The sequence below is a fragment of the Canis aureus genome, chromosome 18 (assembly GCF_053574225.1).
Source record: "Canis aureus isolate CA01 chromosome 18, VMU_Caureus_v.1.0, whole genome shotgun sequence".
Taxonomy (NCBI): Eukaryota; Metazoa; Chordata; class Mammalia; order Carnivora; family Canidae; genus Canis; species Canis aureus.
In genome coordinates, this window is record NC_135628.1 from 23,584,504 (window position 1) to 23,605,740 (window position 21,237).

Sequence of the window (21,237 nt, forward strand, 5' to 3'; positions counted from 1 at the left end):
AAGTCCAACATCCAAGCTTGCTCTTAGACAGTTTTTATTATTTTTTTCTTGCACATATTTTCCTGTTTCTTCGCGTTTTTTTTTTTTGCTCAAAACTGGAAATTTTACATGTAATAATTTCCAACTTTAGAAATCAGACTTCCCCCTCTCGATCCAGTTTATTGTTACTGTGATTTTTATTGACAATGATGATGATGTTTACTTTCCTGGACTAAGTCTATGAAATCTATATTCTTTCCATGTTCAGCTTAGCTTAGTAGTCAGCTAATAATTGGACAGACGTTTCCTTAAAATGCCTGAAACCAGTAAGTTTCCCAACTTTTGCTGAGAGGTTATATTTTGGACCACACCTTCAACACCCTGGCAGTTTAAGTCTGCCTTTGCCTTCACATCCTGTTTTCCAGAATCTCAAGGTCAACCAGAGATGAAAGATCGAGCCTTTGCAGGACATGCTCATAGCCTTGAACATGTCCATAGCCTTTTAGAACCCCAAGAGTTCATTAGAGCTTTTCAGTGCAGCCTATGAATATCACTCTCAGATTTTTCCTATTACACTGTTTTCCCTCACCAGGTGTTACCACCTCAGGCAGCTGTGATGTTAAACTGCCATGATTTTTTTTTCCAACAAATACCCTGGAAGAAGAGTTTTTCCATTGAATAAAGTCTAAATCAAGTCAAATAAGGACAAGCACTATGCAAGGAATTTTCCCAGAAAGTTGCCAAACAAGTCAAATAGTGACAATTCTCTGGCAATGGTGCGTCTTGAGGAGCTCAAAACATCCTGCCACTTCCACTGGCTATTAAGCCACTGGTTTTTCACAGCTAACATAATTGTGAGGCTGCTGGTTTACAAGGCTACCGCAGGGCTGGGGACAGGGAGATCCAAATAGGGCAAGTTAAAACACGACAAAACTTGCAATTCTTACCAAGATTCAGCTGTTTTTCCTTAAGTATACTCTTCAAATTGTTCCAAGTCCTTGATAGTCCCCAGAGTTCTGAAAAAGTTGATTTTGACAATGTTCTGTCAGTGTTCTTACTGCTTTTATGGAGCAGTCCTTACTATGGCCAATCCAGAACTGCTTCCACATGTAGTTTAAATAGCAGAAGATATGGTTATACAACAATGAAGAAATGACAAAGCATGTCATTTTCTGAGTTAAAAGAAAGATGCTAAGAATTTAACAAATGTTGACATTTAAATACAGCCTGAAATGACTTGGCATTATGAAATGGACCAGAGGCTTCCCACTAATTTCTTTTGAGAAAAAGTTTGTACTCTTAATTCTTTCCTCTTCAGTATCTTGATCTAAAACAGGACATTTTTCCTCATTTACTTTGGTGAAATGTGTCATCCGACTCCTTCCTCATCTCCTTTATTTCCCTGCCTCTCTGGTTAGCTGTTTTACTCAAAAGTAAACAGGATTGTGTGATTCAGCTGCTCATAAGTTTATAATAGCCTCATCTCTTATAAAGCAACTTACAACCCTCTGTGATCCATCCCCAAAATACTTTTCCAAGCCTATTTCTCAGCTCCTCCATTAATGTCCTATACTCTGGCCAAATTCTTGCCTTTTCCCAAATCTACTCTTTGAGTTCTCTTAATTCCCTTGGCCTGAAATACCTTCTACAGTTCCAAACAAGTAAAATCCAAAAGCTCCTCTACAATGGTTCAAATGTCTATTCCTCAATCTCATCATTCTTCTCTTGCCTTCCTTTCTTGTACTGACATACATTATTGCTTTTTTTTTTAAGATTTTATTTATTTATTCATGAGAGATACACAGAAAGAGAGAGAGAGAGAGAGAGGCAGAGACACAGGCACAGGGAGAAGCAGGCTCCATGCAGGGAGCCTGACGTGGGACTTGATCCCAGGTCTCCAGGATCACGCCCTGGGCCGAAGGCAGAGCTAAACCACTGAGCCACCCAGGCTGCCCATTATTGCTTTTCTTAGAACTTATTACATACTGCATCATTCTCAAACTGCCCCTACAGCAGTGAACATTTCTGCTTGGCTTTGCATTGCTTTTACATATATATACACCCATATTTCAAGAAATATTTGTGGCATTGAAGAGATACTTACAAATTTGTCTCTTTCCATCACACATCATTTGTTATTTTAATACTTATAAATAAAAACACTACCTTAGTATGCCAAAAAAATCTGATTCTTACCCTACTTTCACAAGAGAGAAGTTGCTAGGCATTATGTGAAAAAGGGGATCTCATCAATTTTGGCAAACACTGGGCTAAATAAAACGAAACAGGCTTCAGGGGCACCAGGGTGGCTCAGTTAAATGTCTCCCTTTGGTTCAGGTCATGATCCCAGGGTCCTGGGACTGAGCCCCACATTGGGCCCTGCTGAACAGGGAGTCTGCTTCTCCCTCTCCTGCTCCCCTAGATTGTGCTCTCTCTCTCAAATAAATAAAATCTTTTAAAAAACTAAACAGGAATTTTTTCTAGACAACTTTTTAGAAACATTACCATCTAATATGCATAATCAATCTCCAATTTACCATTTGTTATTTTCCAAACAACTAATCACAGAACTTTTTGTGCTGGACATCCCAAGGGACAAGGGTTCAGCAAAACACATTTGGAAAATGCTAGTCTAATTCTTTATTTTATTTTATTTTTTTTTTTAGATTTTATTTATTTATTCATGATAGTCACACAGAGAGAGAGAGAGAGAGAGAGAGAGAGGCAGAGACATAGGCAGAGGGAGAAGCAGGCTCCATGCAGGGAGCCCGATGTGGGATTCGATCCCGGGTCTCCAGGATCGCGCCCTGGGCCAAAGGCAGGCGCCAAACCGCTGCGCCACCCAGGGATCCCTAATTCTTTATTTTAAACACTGGTATAAAGTTATGTATTTTTTGTTCTCTTTAATTCAACTTTACTTTAAATCTAACTACAGGGCAGCCCCGGTGGCTCAGTGGTTTAGCGCCACCTTCAGCCCAGGGCCTCATCCTGGAGACCTGGGATCGAGTCCCACATCAGGCTCCCTGCATGGAGCCTGCTTCTCCCTCTGCCGTGTCTCTGCCTCTATCATGAATAAATAAGTAATTTTTAAAAATAAATCTAACTACAGTATCTTTATAACTGAATAAGCTAAAATTAAGGTCTACTATAAAATAGGAAACCCAAAAAGTAGCAATGGCTTGAACATGTGGCAATAGTTCTCTTTAGCATGCATTAGAATGACTTAAAGCGCTTGCCAAAACACAGATATTCAGGTTCTACCCCTGGATTCTCATTTTGTATATCGGAATGAAGCCAAGAATTTGCTTATCTATTAAGTTCCCAGGTGATGCTGAGGCTGCTGGTACAGGAACCATACTTTGATATAAGAATTTATTCTCCCAACTAGTATTAAAACTTGAGGCTAGTCCAGAGGCTCCAGAATAATTAAGGATATCAGTTCCTTCTAATTTGCTGCTCCATCATCCCAGTCATGGGTTTCATCCTCAAGGTCACCTCATGACCCAACAAGACTGCTTAAATTCTAACCACCATATTCACTTCTCGGCAATAAAAAAGAAATAAGGGCAAAAGGGCACATCTCGTAGCTAAGTCAGCTCCTTTTAAGAAGCCTTATTTGCAAGAACTTATTCAAAAAGGCCTCAACTAATGTAGGAAATGGTAAATACAGTCTTTCAGACAAACACACTGCCATCCCAAATGAAACTGGAATCTATTATCAAGGAAGAAAGGAAGGCTGGGTTTTAATTAGACAACTGGAGACTACCATACTACTTTAGTCCACATACACTTCAATCACCAAGTTTAACCGGTCTGCCTTCTAATTATTTCATAAATTTGTCCCATAAGTTTCATCACTATCTCTATTTCCCTAGACCTTGTTTTCATCACTTCTCATCTACTTTATTATATTAGCCCTCTAAACAGTCTCCCTACCTCCTATCTTGGTGGTACATAGATGGATTTTGAAGGAACTTAAGCTGTTTAAAATTCTTCAATGACTCCACATTTTCTATAAAATGATTAGGTAGGTATGATTTTGTTTTGTACAAAGCCTTTAGTCACCTACTATATAACTACTCCCTGCCTATTTTATACTATTAAGCACAACAAAAAGTTTTTCCCTTCGGTGCCTTAATCGTATTTCCCTGCCAATTAAGATACTCTTGCCCCTCCTTCAACTTTATTACTCATTCTATCAAATCTAACTAACGTACTCTTCCAGAAAAGCCTACCATGACATCCCTCTTCCACAGTTTGAGTGTACTCCCGTAAAGCTCTGTACAGAGCTACCACTGGATACTCCACATTGTATTAGTAAGATTTGTTTATATCTCTGACTTTCTCAATAGATTGTGTGCTTTGTAAATGTAAGGACAATGTTTTAATTACCTTTATATCCCCAGAACTGGGTATATGGCCAATTATTTGTTGAATGTATCACCCTTCACCATCGGCTGGCTCATGTAACTGAAAATCTGTATAGGATTTGTCCAAATATCTAAAAACCTTTTCTATTACAAGTATCATTGTCTATGCAAATTCAAAATGTACCATACACAGAAAATCATTCCTTAACAACTCCAGTTAAATGAGATTTCAAAGTACATAATTTTTTGCACAGCCAAACATCTTTTATTTTTCACAAATGGAATACCAAAGACACAACCCAACCAGCTCCAGAACACTTCCGAATTTTTTTGTTTACTTAGCCAACTGAAAAAAAGTTTTAAAAGGAACATCTGCAACAACAAAAAAAATACTAATCCATCAATCAAAGCTGGCTTCACCATTTCTTGTCTTTTCCTTATATTGGTCCAAGTTCTCCATCTTTAATTCTTCTTTTTCTTTATATTGTGTATATTCAGTATCTTTTTCTGGGTTTGGAGTTGATTTCCCCTTTGGCACCAAGAAACATTCTGCATTCAAAACTTGCTCAGCAGTCATTGAACTTCTACAATATATCAAGCTATAGAGGAGGGATTTGACATTATCACCCTGCAAGGAAAAAGGTTACAGAACAAAAGTAAAATCAAAACAAAAGGACAAATCTGAAATAAGGAAGAAGGATCCAACTCAAAAATACTTTTAATCAATAAACAGAGGTAACATCAATTTTTCCTATTTAGATTTTTTAAGATTTCTATAAAATTCAACTACTTATTGGAAAGCAATAAGCAATACTCCAATAATAAACAATGGAATTAAATCACAGGGAAAACCTGTAATAAGATCGTAGGTGAAATATCTCAAAAAGAAGGGAAACTTTAAAAAGAACATTTTAAGGCTACCCTCTTCTTCTTCCTCTTTTTTTATGGCACTGGTCAGAGTTTGACACTGAAAATTTTACACTAAAGCTTCTTTAGAAGGGAAACCTCTTCTACTGGTCAACTGCCTATGGATCAGTTTTGAAGTGTTCTCCAGGAACTTCCTCTACCACCACTACCATTATCATCATTATGGGGAGCCAGAATTTATTAGGTACCACTATTTCAAAGAACTTTTTAAAAGTTATTTGTACTATCACACTGTAATAACTGCTCTATTATTTCCACCTGTCTGACAAAGCACCTGGATATGTTTTTTTTTTTTTGCCCCTGTATGATGACTCCAAACAGAATACATTTCTTTCCTTTTTTGAAGATTTCATTTATTCAAGAGACAGAGAGCATGAACAATTGGGAAATGAAGAAGCAGGCTCCCCGCTGGGCCAGGAGCCCAATGTGGGCCTATATCCCAGAATCCTGGGATCATGACCAGAGCTAAAGGCAGCTGGTTAACTAACTGAGCCACACGGGCACCTGAAACAAACATATTCTACACTGAATAAAAATCACCTGTTTATTGCTAATGTTCTCCCTGGACTCTAAGATCCTTAAGACTGGGAATTTTAGTTTATCACTTCATCCTCAACAACTAGCACAGTGGCAGTAATATAACAAATATTAAATACTTTTAAATTAATGCCATAGTGCACTCTATAGAATATGTTTCTAAACATATTTAAGGACAGCACCTTCAGCAAGTATAAACTAAAAATTACAAAATCTAGTGGCTTAGTCGCTTAAGCATACAACTCTTGATTTTGGCTCAGGTCATGATCTCAGGGTCATGAGATCAAGCCCATCAGGCTCCACAATGGGCACACAGCCTGCTTGATATTTTCTACCCTTTCCCTCTGCACCTCCACACCTGCATACAATTCTCTTTCTCCCTCTAAAAATAAAAAAATTATTTGCTGAGAAGGTAACCTGGTACTGCCATTGTGGAAAACAGTATGGAAGGTCCACAAAAAAATTTAAAAATTTAAAATTTAAAATTTAAAATTTAAAAATTTAAAATTTAAAAATTTAAAATTTAAATTTTAAATTTAAAATTTAAAATTGCTGCATATGATGCAGCAATTCCACATCTGGGCATTTCTCTGAAGGAAAAAACACTAACCCAAAAAGATATATGCATCCCCCATGTTCACTGTAGTATTATTTATAAGGGCGAGGATATGGAAACAACCTACATGTCCATCAACAGATGAAGGGATGAAAAGATGGTGTAAATTATAGAAGTAGCCCAAGTGTCCACCCGTAGATGAACAGATATAGAAGATGTAGTATGCACACAAACACAGGAATACTATTTAGGCATAAAAAATGAAATCTCACCATTTGCAATGACATGGATGGACCTAGAGAGTATAATGCTAAGTGAAATAAGTCAAAGAAAGACAAATACCGAATGATTTCACTCATGTGGAATTTAAGAAACAAAACAAATAAGCAAAAGAAAGAAAAAAAAGATGGGATCCCTGGGTGACTCAGCAGTTTAGCGCCTGCCTTCAGCTCAGGGTGTGATCCTGGGGTCCCAGGATCAAGTCTCACATCAGGCTCCCTGCATGGAACCTACTTCTTCCTCCGCCAGTATCTCTGCCTCTCATGAATAAATCAAAATGGGGAGAGGGGAGAGAGGGGAGAGAGGAGAGGAAAATGAAAAGGAAAAGGAAAAGACAAACCAAGAAAGAGACTCTTAACCAGAGAGAACAAACTGATGGTTACCAGAGGGTAATGTGGGTAGGGCAATGGTTGAAATGGGGGATGGGTATTAAGGAGTTCATTTGTCATGATGAGCACTGGGTTATGTATGGAATTGTTGAATCACTATATTGTATACCCAAAACTAATATAACACTGTATGTTAAGCAATTTGGAATTTTGAAAGAATAAAGTGCTATTCTGTAGCCAAAAAAAGGGGGGGGGGGGAATGATACACACACACACACACACACACAAAATGGAAGTTATCGTTCAACCATAAAAAAAGAACGAAATCTTGCAATCTGTGATAACATAGATGGATCTTAAGCACAATATACTAAGTGAACTAAGTCAGAAAAAGATAAAAACAACTACCAAGATCACAGATACAGAGACCAGATTAGAAGCTGCCAGAGGCAATGTGGTGAGAAGTTGGTGGGCAAAACTGGTGAAGGGGTCAAAAAGTACAAACTATAAATATTTATTTTACATGTAAATCATGAGAATATTATGTACAGCAGCATGGTGACTACTTAATAATACTGTGTTGCCTATTTGAAAATTGCTAAGAACAAAAACAGACACATAGATCAATGGAACAGAATAGAGAATACAGAAGTGGACCCTCAACTTTATGGTCAACTAATATTCAACAAAGGAGGAAAGACTATCCACTGGAAAAAAGACAGTCTCTTCAATAAATGGTGCTGGGAAAATTGGACAACCACACGCAGAAGAATGAAACTAGACCACTCTCTTGCACCATACACAAAGATAAACTCAAAATGGATGAAAGATCTAAATGTGAGACAAAATTCCATCAAAATCCTAGAGGAGAATACAGGCAACACCAACACTCTTTTTGAACTTGGCCACCACAGTAACTTCTTGCAAGATACATCCATGAAGGCAAAAGAAACAAAAGCAAAAATGAACTATTGGGACTTCATCAAGATAAGAAACTTTTGCACAGCAAAGGATACAGTCAACAAAACTAAAAGACAACCTACAGAATGGGAGAAGATATTTGCAAATGACGTATCAGATAAAGGGCTAGTTTCCAAGATCTATAAAGAACTTATTAAACTCAACAGCAAAGAAACAATCCAATCATGAAATGGGCAAAAGACATGAACAGAAATCTCACAGAGGAAGACATAGACATGGCCAACAAGCACATGCAAAAATGCTCTGCATCACTTGCCATCAGGGAAATACAAATCAAAACCACAATGAGATACCACCTCACACCAGTGAGAATGGGGAAAATTAAAAAGGCAGAAAACCACAAATGCTGGAGAGGATGTGGAGAAAGGGGAACCCTCTTACACTGTTGGTGGGAATGTGAACTGGTACGGCCACTCTGAAAAACTGTGTGGAGGTTCCTCAAAGAGTTAAAAATAGAACTGCCCTACCCCCCAGCAATTGCACTGCTGGGGATTTACCCCAAAGTTACAGATGCAGTGAAACACCGAGACACCTGCACCCCAATGTTTCTATTTCTAGCAGCAATGTCCACAATAGCCAAACTGTGGAAGGAGCCTTGGTGTCCATCGACAGATGAATGGATAATGATGTGGTTTATGTATACAGTGGAATATGACTCAGCCATTAGAAATGACAAATACCCACCATTTGCTTCAACGTAGATGGAACTGGAGGGTATTATGCTGAGTGAAATAAGTCTATCGGAGAAGGACAAACATTATATGGTCTCATTCATTTGAGGAATATAAAAAATAGTGAAAGGGAATAAAGGAGAAAGGAGAAAAAATAAGTGGGAAATATCAGAAAGGGAGACAGAACATGAAAGACTCTTAACTCTGGGAAATGAACTAGGGGTGGTGGAAGGGGAGGTGGGCGGGGGGTGGGGATGACTGGGTGGTGGGCACTAAGGTGGGCACTTGACAGGATGAGCATTGGGTGTTATTCTGTATGTTGACAAATTGAACACCAATAAAAAATAAATTTATTAAAAAAATGAAAATTGCTAAGAGAGTAAATCTTAAAAGTTCTCACTCCAAGAAAAAAAATATTTATAACAATGTATGCTGATGGATGTTAACTAGATGTTATTGTGGTCATTATTTCCCACTGTGTACAAATATCAAATCATTATAAAACTAATGTTATATGTTAACTAATATTATCTGTCAATTACCTCTCAATATAATCAAGTTCTGCTACATGATATATGTACTTCTGAATATAATTAAACCACTCTTGAAATTGTTTTTAAAATAAAATCTCTTATAGTCCATGCAATATAAAAAAGAGTAAAATAATAATAATGTCCAAAAAAATGGAGGTATTATTTTCCCAACTACAACAGAATATCAAGATACTATTGATATTCAATTCTCATTCTCAAATTAACCCATTAATTCAAAATACTTACAAAGTCTCAATAATGTTTTTCAGAGGACTTAACAAGTTGGTGCCAAAATTCATAAGGAAAAATAAAAGGGCAAGAATAACCAAGACAACGTTGAAGAAAAACCTAAGAAAGGAATGTCAAACAAAGTCCACTCTATAAAGACACAATATTTTAAAATGTGTAACTGCAGACTGTTGGCATAGGGATCAATAAATAATCCAAAGAACAAAATGGAGCCCCAGATTCATGAGTACGTGGAAACTTGGCACAGCATAGAGTGGTATTACTAATCAGTAGGGATAGACTGACTATTGAGTACATGGTGCTGGGTCAACTATCTGTCCACATATATATATATATAAAAAAATTGAACCTTACTTCATATATACAAAAAATGGACTTCAGATAGATTAAAAATACAGGAGAGAAATAGAGGAAAAAGGCAGGTCCAAAAAATGGCACATGAAGAACATTTATCAGAAAAAATACAGTAAAGATTCATTCATTCATCCATTCATTCAAAATATATTTACTTAAGTCTTATTATGTATCAACTACTGACATTGGGGATACAATGATGCACACGCAAAACCCCACCCTAGTAGGCCCTTACTGAGCATACAAAATATTTTTTTAAAAAAACTTAATGAAACAATAATCTTTTTTTAAAAGGACACATACATATACCTATCTATGATACATACATAGAATCTTTCTGGCAAGATTCACAAGAAACTAGCAACACCACTGGGGTTTCCAGAAAAGAGACCTGGGTAGCTGAGGGACATATCAATAGGGATGTGCTTCTTTTTGTGAATATCTTATCACACACATGTATATAAAGGAACATCTATTTAAAGGAACTACCTTCAAATAAACATAAGGTTGTACAATAGAGAATAGAATGAAGCTGTCTGAACTTAAAAGTAATTAAGCAAAGACTGAAGGCCATCTGATTGGACCTACTGCTAAAGAAATTCTTCTGGGGACTGAGAATTAGTGAATTATCTTCTAATATCGAATAATATCTAATAATTGCATAATTCTATGATTTCTCTCCACCTGTAATATGGCCCCTGTATTGTCTAAATTATAGTTCCCTCATTTGTTTGATAACTACATGTGATTATAGAATATAGATAAAGACAACCCCATTTCTAGCACTAACAGCTGCCTCAGATCACCCAAGCAAGGGATCTCTGGGTGGCTCAATGGTTTAGTGCCTGCCTTCGGCCCGGGGCATGATCCTGGAGTCCTGGGATCAAGTCCCATATCAGGTATCCTGCGTGGAGCCTGCTTCTCCCTCTGCCTCTGTCTCTGCCTTTCTCTCTTTCTCTGTGTCTCTCATGAATAAATAAAATCTTTTTTAAAAAATTACCCAAGCAAATACTACACAGCCAAGTACTCTAATTTGATCTCCATTAGCAGTTATATCAAACACATTAAATAAAAACTTCTTATATTTATTCACCTTCTTTATACATACACCTAGCAGAGTGCCTAGCACTCAGCTAACAGAATAGAACCGTAGCAGGCAAACTTCTAAGATGTTCCCCACTGATCCCTAATTCCTGGTATTCATGTCATCATGTAATCCCTTCCTTTTGTGTATGATTACCTACAGAGTTAGTTATGAAAAACTGTGACTTTGGTCTAGCTAACAGACTTTCTATCCTTACTCTACTACACTTTGATGAAACAAGCTACCATGATGGAAATACAGCAAAGAATGGAGTGCAATTTCTTGTAAACTGAAGAGGAACTGAATTCTACCAACAATCACGTGGGCTTGAAAGCAGATCTTCCTACTAGGGAGAAGCCGGTCAGTCAGGCGGCAGCTCCCAACGGAGGGATCTGCGTGCCCTACTGCCTTTGGGAGCTGCGTCCCAAGCGCAATTCCAGCAGCACAGGGCCCCGAATCCCAAGGTGCCAAGGAGACACAATCCACGATCCTGCATTCTCCTTGGAACAGGGGGAGGTGGGGAGGACACAGGACAGCGAGGACTCTCCTGTTGCCAGGCGCCCGCCCCCAAGCTGTGCAGATCAGCTCACCCACACTGCCCTGAGACCATTTAGGCCAGTGTGGACTGGGAGACTGTAGTAGTTACTGGGGGAGCTGTGTCCAGGGCCACCAGGGAACAGGGGCCTCACAGGGTAAACAGCTCCACTGAGCCCGTAGCCAGCAGGGGGTGGGGCATCTCCTGGTACACACACCTGAGAATCAGCACAGCAGCCCCTGCCCCCAGAAGACCAGCTGGAAGCACAAGGGAAGAGCAAGTTCTTGACCCAGCACCGCTGGAAAGCTCCAGGGGAAGTCGAGGGATTTACAGTATATATTATCAGAGGGTACCCCTATTTTTTTCTTCCTTTTTCCAGTACAACTTGTTTTTATATCAGACTGTAAATTTCCTATTTTTTTCTTTTCCCACCTTAACTACAGTATTTTACCACCTCTTCATTTTTAAGATTCTTCCTTTTGACCTTCATATTTCTACAATTACAGCTCCTAGATATATTTTCTACTTCTAGATTCCCTTCAACATATTCAACTTAATTTTGGGAGATATTCAAGATATGTTTTTTATGTTTTGTGATTTTTGTTTTCTCTGCCTCATTTTGTTCTACAATGGCAGAAGTTAATACCTTCTAAAACATGAACAGCACGCACCCAGAACCAAGTGGTATACCATGCTGGTTCATTCCATGAGATTCTTCATTTCCTATCTGCCCCCCTCTTTTATCTCATTTATGTATTGGTTGTCAATGTTGGGGCCTTCTACAAGTATTTCTGGTTTATATAAATTTATATTGAGCATCTTCTAACATACAAAACTTAATATACTCAGAAACAAGAGGATCACCTTCTAGAACCCCTCCACTACAACTTTGTCACCACCACCATGTCTCAGTATCCCCCCCCCTTTTTTTTCTTCTTTTTTTTTTTCTCTTCTTTGGGATTCTTGGCCTTTTAATTTTTACTACTTTGTTTTAAAATTTGTTTTTCACTTTAGTGGTACTTTTGTTTTATTAAGTTCTGAACTTTGTTTTCAATTTCTGGTCTCTAAACTCAGCAGAATCATCTAGGGTGAAATATATTTAGGTCATGGTTGATATTCTTGACTCACCCAACTCATACAGCCACTCAGCACTAGCAAAATGACTAGAAAGAGGAACTCACCACAAAAGCAAGAATCAGAAACAGTACTCTCTGCCACAGAGTTACAGAATTTGGATTACAATTCAATCTCAGAAAGCCATTCAGAAGCACAATTATAAAGCTACTGGTGGCTCCGGGGAAAAGCAATAAAGAAATCAAAAGACTTCATGACTGCAGAATTTAGATCAGGACAAAATTAAGAATCAATTAAATGAGATGCAATCCAAACTGGAGGTCCTAACAAAAAGGGTTAATGAGGTAGAAGAAAGAGTGACTGACATAGAAGACAAGCTGATGGCAAGAAAGGAAGCTGAGGAAAAAAGAGAAAAACAATTAAAAGAGCATGAGGAAAGGTTAAGGGAAATAATTGACAGCCTCAGAAGGAAAAAATCTACATTTAATTGAGGTTCCAGAGGTCGCCAGAAGGGCCACAGGGCCAGAAAGCATATTTGAACAAATCATAGCTGAGGACTTCCCTAATTTGGGGAGGGAAACAGGCATTCAGATCCAGGAGATAGAGAGATTCCTCACCCCCCCCCCAAATCAATAAAAACAGTTCAACACCTCAACATTTAATAGTGAAACTTGCAAATTCCAAAGATAGAGAGAGAATCCTTAAAGCAGCAAGAGACAAGAGATCCCTAACTTATATGGGGAGAAATACTAGATTAACAGCAAACCTCTCCACAGAGACCTGAAGGCCAGAAAGAGCTGGCAGGATATATTCAGGGTCCTAAATGAGAAGAACATGCAGCCAAGAATACTTTATCCAGCAAGGTTCTCATTCAGAATAGAAGGAGAGATAAAGAGCTTCCAAGATAGGCAGAAGAAACTGAAAGAATAGGTGACCACCAAACTAGCTCTGGCAAGAAATATTAAAGGGCACCCTGTAAAAGAAAGAGGAAGCCCGAAGAAATAACCCACAAAAACGGGGACTGAACAGGAATTACGACGACACTAAATTAATATCTTTCAATAGTAACTCTGAACGGGGGGCAGGGGGTGGGGGCTAAATGATCCCATCCAAAGAAGCAGGGTTTCAGACCAGATAAAAAAGCAAGACCCATCTATTTGTTGTCTACAAGAGACTCATTTTAGACCTGAGGACACCTATAGCCTGAAAATGAAAGGTTGGAGAACCATTTACCTTTCAAATGGTCCTCAAAAGAAAGCTGGGGCAGCAATCCTCACATCAGATAAAGTTTATCCCAAAGACAGTAGTAAGAGATGAAGAGGGACACTATATCATACTCAAAGGGTCCTATCCAACAAGAAGACCTAACAATCATGAATATTTATGCCCCTATTGTGGGAGCTGCCAAGTATATCAATCAATTAATAACTAAAGAAAAGACATATTTAGATAATAATACACTAATAGTAGGAGACTTCAACACAGCACTTTCTGCAAATGAGAGATCTTCTAAGCACAACATCTCCAAAGAAACAAAAGCTCTAAATGATACACCGGACCAGATGGATTTCAGATACTTATAGAACTTTGCATCCCAAATGCAAATGAATACACATTCTTCTCAAGTGCACATGGAACTTTCTCCAGAATAGACCACATACTGGGTCACAAATCAGGTCTCAACTGATACTAAAAGATAGGGATTGTCCCCTGCATATTTTCAGACCATAATGCTTTGAAACTTGAACTCAATCACAAGAAGAAATTTGGAAGAAACTCAAACACGTGGAGGTTAAAGAGCATCCTGATAAAAGATGAAAGGGTCAACCAGGAAATCAGAGAAGAATTAGAAAGATTCATGGACTAATGAAAATGAAGATACAAAAAAAAAAAAAAAAAAAAAGAAGATACAACCATTCAGAATCTTTGGGATACAGCAAAAACAGTCCTAAGAGGGAAATACATCGCAATACAAGCATCCCTCAAAAAATTGGAAAAAACTCAAATACACAAGCTAACCTCGCACCTAAAGGAACTGGAGAAAAAAAGCAAATAAAACCTACACCCAGCAGAAGGAGAGAGGTAATAAAGATTCGAGCAGAACTCAATGAAACAGAGACCAGAAGAACTGTAGAACAGATCAACAAAACCAGGAGTTGGTTCTTTGAAAGACTTAATAAGATAGATAAACCATTAGCCAGCCCTATTAAAAAGAAAAAAGACTAATGAACAAAATCACGAATGAAAAAGGAGAGATCACCACCAATACCAAGGAAATACAAATGATTTAAAAACATACTATGAGCAGCTGTACGCCAATAAATTAGGTGAACTAGAAGAAATGGACGCATCTCTGGAAAACCACAAACTACCAAAACTGGAACAGGAGAAACAGAACACCTGAACAGGCCAATAACCAGGGAGGAAATTAAAGCAGTCATCAACAACCTCACAAGACACAAAAGTCCAGGGCCAGATGGCTTCCCAGGGGAATTCTAGAAAGAAGAAACAATACCTATTCTACTAAAGCTGTTCCAAAAGATAGAAAGGGATGGAATACTTCCAAACTCGTTCTATGAGGCCAGCATCACCTTAATTCCAAAACCAGACAAAGACCTCACCAAAAAGGAGAATTATATACCAATATCCCTGATGAACACAGATGCAAAAATTCTCAGTAAGATACTAACCAGTAGGATCCAACAATACATTAATAAGATTATTCACCATGACCAAGTGGGATTTATCCCCGGGATGCAAGGCTGGTTCAACACTCATAAAGCAATCAACATGATACATCATATCAACAAGAGAAAAAATAAGAACCGTACGATCCTCACAATAGATGCAGAGAAAGCATTTGACAAAATACAGCATCCATTCCTGATCAAAACTCTTCAGAATGTAGGGATAGAGGGAACATTCCTTAGCACCTTAAAAGCCATCTACAGAAAGCCCACAGCAAATACCATTCTCAATGGGGAAACACTGGGAGTCTTTCCCCTAAGACCAGGAACCCGACAGGGATGTCCACTCTCACCACTGCTATTCGACATAGTACTAGAAGTCCCAGCCTCAGCAATTAGCCAACAAAAAGAAATAAAAGGCATTCAAATTGGCAAAGAAGAAGTCAAACTCTCCCGCTTTGCAGATGACATGATACTGTACCTAGAAAAAACAAAAGACTCCACCTCAAGATTGTTAGAACTCATACAGCAATTCGGCAGTGTGGCAGGAATACAAAATCAATGCCCAGAAATCATTGACATTTCTATAGTCAATCCCATTTACAATTGCACCCAAAAGCATAAGATACCTAGGAATAAACCTTACCAAAGAGGTAAAGGATCTCTACCCTAAAAATTACAGAACACCTCTGAAGGAAAGTGAGAAGACACAAAGAGATGGAAAAATATTCCATGCTCATGGATTGGAAGAATTAATATTGTGAAAATGCCAATGTTACCCAGGGCAATTTACACATTTAATGCAATCCCTATCAAAATACTACGGACTTTTTTCAGAGAGTTGGAACAAATAATCTTAGGATTTGTGTGGAATCAGAAAGACGTTGAATAGCCAGGGAAGTATTGAAAAAGAAAACCAGAGCCAGGGGCATCACAATGCCGGATTTCAATTGTACTACAAAGCTGTGATCATCAAGACAGTGTGGTACTGGCACAGAAACAGACACATAGATCAGTGGAACAGAATAGAGAACCCAGAAATGGGCCCTCAACTCTATGGTCAGCTAATATTTGACAAAGCAGGAAGACCATCCACTGGAAAAAGGACAGTCTCTTCAATAAATGGTGCTGGGAAAATCGGACAGCCACATGAAGAATGAAACTAGACCATTCCCTTACACCATACACAAAGATGAACTCAAAATGGATGAAAGATCTAAATGTGAGACAAGAATCCATCAAAATCCTAGAGGAGAACACAGGCAACACCCCTTTTGAACTTGGCCACAGTAACTTCTTGCAAGATACATCCACGAAGGCAAAAGAAACAAAAGCAAAAATGAACTATTGGGACTTCATCAAGATAAGAAGCTTTTGCACAGCAAAGGATACAGTCAACAAAACTAAAAGACAACCTACAGAATGGGAAAAGATATTTGCAAATGACATATCAGATAAAGGGCTAGTTTCCAAGATCTATAAAGAACTTATTAAACTCAACACCAAAGAAACAAACAATCCAATCATGAAATGGACAAAAGACATGAACAGAAATCTCACAGAGGAAGACATAGACATGGCCAACATGCACCTGAGAAAATGCTCTGCATCACTTGCCATCAGGGAAATACAAATCAAAACCACAATGAGATCCCACCTCACACCAGTGAGAAAGGGGAAAATTAACAAGGCAGGAAACCACAAATGTTAGAGAGGATGTGGAGAAAGGGGAACCCTCTTGCACTGTTGGTGGGAATGTGAACTGGTGCAGCCACTCTGGAAAACTGTGTGGAGGTTCCTCAAAGAGTTAAAAATAGACCTGCCCTACGACCCAGCAATTTCACTGTTGGGGATTTACCCCAAAGATACAGATGCAATGAAACACCGGGACACCTGCACCCCGATGTTTATAGCAGCAATGGCCACAATAGCCAAACTGTGGAAGGAGCCTCGGTGTCCATCGAAAGATGAGTGGATAAAGAAAATGTGGTTTATGTACACAATGGAATATTACTCAGCCATTAGAAATGACAAATACCCACCATTTGCTTCAACATGGATGGAACTGGAGGGTATTATGCTGAGTGAAGTAAGTTAATCGGAGAAGGACAAACATTATATGTTCTCATTCATTTGGGGAATATAAATAATAGTGAAAGGGAATATAAGGGAAAGGAGAAGAAATGTGTGGGAAATATCAGAAAGGGAGACAGAACATAAAGACTCCTAACTCTGGGAAACAAACCAGTGGTGGTTGATGGGGAGGAGGGCGGGGGTGGGAGTGAATGGGTGACAGGCACTAGGGGTTATTCTGTATGTTGGTAAATTGAACACCAATAAAAAATAAATTAAAACAAAACAAAAAAAACAAAGCTGTGATCATCAAGGCAGTGTGGTACAGAAACAGACACATAGATCAGTGGAACAGAATAGAGAACCCAGAAATGGGCCCTCAACTCTATGGTCAGCTAATATTTGACAAAGTAGGAAGACCATCCACTGGAAAAAGGACAGTCTCTTCAATAAATGGTGCTGGGAAAATCGGACAGCCACATGAAGAATGAAACTAGACCATTCCCTTACACCATACACAAAGATGAACTCAAAATGGATGAAAGATCTAAATGTGAGACAAAATTCCATCAAAATCCTAGAGGAGAATACAGGCAACACCAACACCCTTTTTGAAGTTGCCACAGTAACTTCTTACAAAATACATCTATGAAGGCAAGAGAAACAAAAGCAAAAATGAATTATTGGGACTTAAGATAAAAAGCTTCTGTACAGCAAAAGAAACAGTCAACAAAACTAAAAGACAACCTACAGAATGGGAAAAGATAATTGCAAATGACATATCAGATAAAGGGCTAGTATCCAAGATCTGTAAAGAACTTATTAAACTCAACAGCAAAGAAACAATCCAATCAAAAAAAAAAAAAAAAAAACAATCCAATCATGAATTGGGCAAAAGACATGAACAGAAATCTCACAGAGGAAGACACAGACATGGTCAACAAGCACATGCAAAAATGCTCCACATCACTTGCCATCAGGGAAATACAAATCAAAACCACAATGAGATCCCACCTCACACCAGTGAGAATGGGGAACATTAACAACACAGGAATCCACAAATGCTGGAGAGGATGTGGAGAAAGGGGAACCCTCTTGCACTGTTGGTGGGAATGTGAACTGGTACAGCCACTCTGAAAAACTGTGGAGGTTCCTCAAAGAGATAAAAATAGAATTGCCCTACGACCCAGCAATTGCACTGCTGGGGATTAACCCCAAAGATACAGAGGCAGTGAAATGGCAGGACACCCGCACCCCATGTGTATAGCAGCAATATCCACAATAGCCAAACTGTGGAAGGAGCCTTGGCGCTCATCAAAAGATGGATGGATAAAGAAGATGTGGTCTATATACACAATGGAATATTACTCAGCCATTAGAAATGACAAATACCCACGATTTGCTTCAATGTGGTTAGAACTGGAGGGTACTATGCTGAGTGAAGTACGTCAATCGGAGAAGGACAAACATATTGTCTCATTTACTCGTGGAATATAAAAAATAGTGAAAGGGATTAAAGGGGAAAGGAGGGAAAATGAGTGAGAAATATCAGAGAGGGTGACAGAACATGAGAAATTCCTAACTCTGGGAAACGAACTAGGGGTAGTGGAAGGGGAGGTGGGTAGGGGGATGGGGTAAATGGGTGATGGGTGCTGAGGGAGGCACTTGACGGGATGAGCACTGGGTGTTATACTATATGTTGGCAAATCGAACTCCAATAAAAAATAAAAAAGAAAGCAGAGCTTCCTCAGTCAAGAATTAAGATGACTATGACAGCCCAGTCAACAACTTGACCCAGCCTATGAAAGACCTTGAAGCAAAGAACCCAAATAAGCTAAGCCCAGATTCCTGACTCACAAGGAGTAAAACAGTAAATGTGTGTTAAATCGCTAAATTTCAGGAAAATTTGTTAAAGTATAGTTTTTATATCAAGTCTGAAAGAGCAGGAATTTCAAGTGGTCACTTTGTGTGAAGATACAACCTCTAACAGCAATACCTGTATTTTTCTAATGGCAAGAAATCCATATCCTAAGCTTTTAAAGTACAAAGTATTATCACCTTTTTTGTTATCCCATTCTACACTACAGCCAGTAAGTGTAATAAATAATTTCAGTCTCCCAAAACTTGTCTCCAATGTTTTTTATTCATATCCAAGAAGTATAGCAAAGCTCCTTAGGAATCATTTCTAATGTGTGTTTATGAAAAGCTAATTTCATGGGATACTGGATGTTATAAAACACAGGATTTCTGTGGTCAAATAAGTTAAAGGACTACAGAGTTAAATAAAACTATATGTGTTCCTTCATTACAGTCCAAATAATCAAAAGGGCATGAGACCATGTTATCTGAAAGGAAGAAATAAAACTGTTTGGTTCATAGACAAATGACAGGATTGTCTATATAGAAAATCTGAAAGATCAGAAAAAAAAACTCCTGAAATTAGTAATTGATTATAATAGCAAGCTTGCCACATATAAAGTTAACATACAAAACTCAATCACCTTCCTATATACAGCAATGAGCAAGTGGAATTTGAACACCAAAAACAAAATACTTAGGTATATATCTAACAAAATAGGTAGAAAATCTACCTGAGGAAAATTGCAAATCTCTGATGAAAGATATTAAAGAAGAACTACATAAAAGGAAAGATATTCCATATTTATGGATAAAGACTCAATATTGTCAAGGAATCAATTCTCCACAACTTGATCTATAGATCCAGTATATTTCCAACCAAGCTCCTAGCACGTTATTTTGTGGATATGAACAAACTAATTCTAAAAGTTTACATGGAGAGGCAGTAAGACCCAGAATAATAAACAAATATTCAAGAATGAAGTTGTAGGCTGACACGACCCACCTTCAAGACTTGCTATAAAGTTACAGTAATCAAGACTTGTGGTATAGGGATGCCTGGGTGGCTCAGTGGTTGAGCATCTGCCTTGGGATCAGGGTGTGTTCCCAGGGTCCTGGGATCAAGTCCTCTATTAGGTTCCCCATGGGGAGCCTGCTTCTCCCTCAACTTATGTCTCTACCTCTCTGTCTCTCTCATGAATAAATAAATAAAAGCTTAAAAAAAAAGTGTGTGGTATTAAAGAATAAACCAATAAATTAATGGCATACAATAAACCCATAAAATATACTCAACTAATAATATGACAAAAAGGAAAAGGCAATACAGTGGAGATGGGTCTTTTCAACAAATGGCACTGGAACTGGAATCCACAAAAAAATGAATCTAAATATAGACCTTATGCTTTTCACAAAAAGTAACACAAAATGGGTCATGGATCTAAATGTGAAATGCAGGCAGCCCAGGTGGCTCAGCGGTTTAGCGCCGCCTTCAGTCCAGGTCGTGATCCTGGAGACCGGGGATCAAGTCCCATGCCAGGGTTCCTGCATGAAGCCTGCTTCTCCCTCTCTCTGCCTGTGTCTCTGCCCCACCCTTCTGTCTCTTATGAATAAATAAAATCTTTAAAAATTAATTAAAATAAAATAAAAGTGAAATGCAAAACAATAAAATTCCTAGAAGATAACATAGGAGAAAACCTAGATGAAATTGGGTTTGGTGATGACTTTCTAAATACTACACCAAATGCCATGAAAGAAAAAACTGATAAATCAGAGATAGCCAAACTGTGGAAGGAGCCTCGGTGTCCAACGAAAGATGAATGGATAAAGAAAATGTGGTTTATGTATACAATGGAATATTACTCAGCTATTAGAAATGACAAATACCCACCATTTGCGTCAACGTGGATGGAACTGGAGGGTATTATGCTGAGTGAAGTAAGTCAGTCGGAGAAGGACAAACATTATATGTTCTCATTCATTTGGGGAATATAAATAATAGTGAAAGGGAATATAAGGGAAGGGAGAAGAAATGTGTGGGAAATATCAGAAAGGGAGACAGAACGTAAAGACTGCTAACTCTGGGAAACGAACTAGGGGTGGTGGAAGGGGAGGGGGGTGGGGGGTGGGAGTGAATGGGTGACGGGCACTGGGGGTTATTCTGT

General features: G+C 38.4%; 1 protein-coding gene across 6 annotated transcripts in view; it reads right to left on the minus strand.

Moving 5' to 3' along the window:
- Positions 1–4,591: 4,591 nt before the first annotated feature.
- The window catches only part of STK31 (serine/threonine kinase 31), an 86,563-nt gene continuing 69,917 nt past the window's right edge, over positions 4,592–21,237 (minus strand). For 2 of the 6 annotated variants that reach the window (XM_077856508.1, XM_077856506.1), the window contains one exon: positions 4,592–4,977. In XM_077856508.1, the coding sequence (XP_077712634.1) occupies positions 4,750–4,977 (228 nt within the window). In that variant the 3' untranslated portion in view covers positions 4,592–4,749. The remainder of the gene's footprint in view (positions 4,978–21,237) is intronic. The other 4 variants (XM_077856505.1, XM_077856507.1, XM_077856511.1 and 1 more) reach the window with 3 other exon arrangements.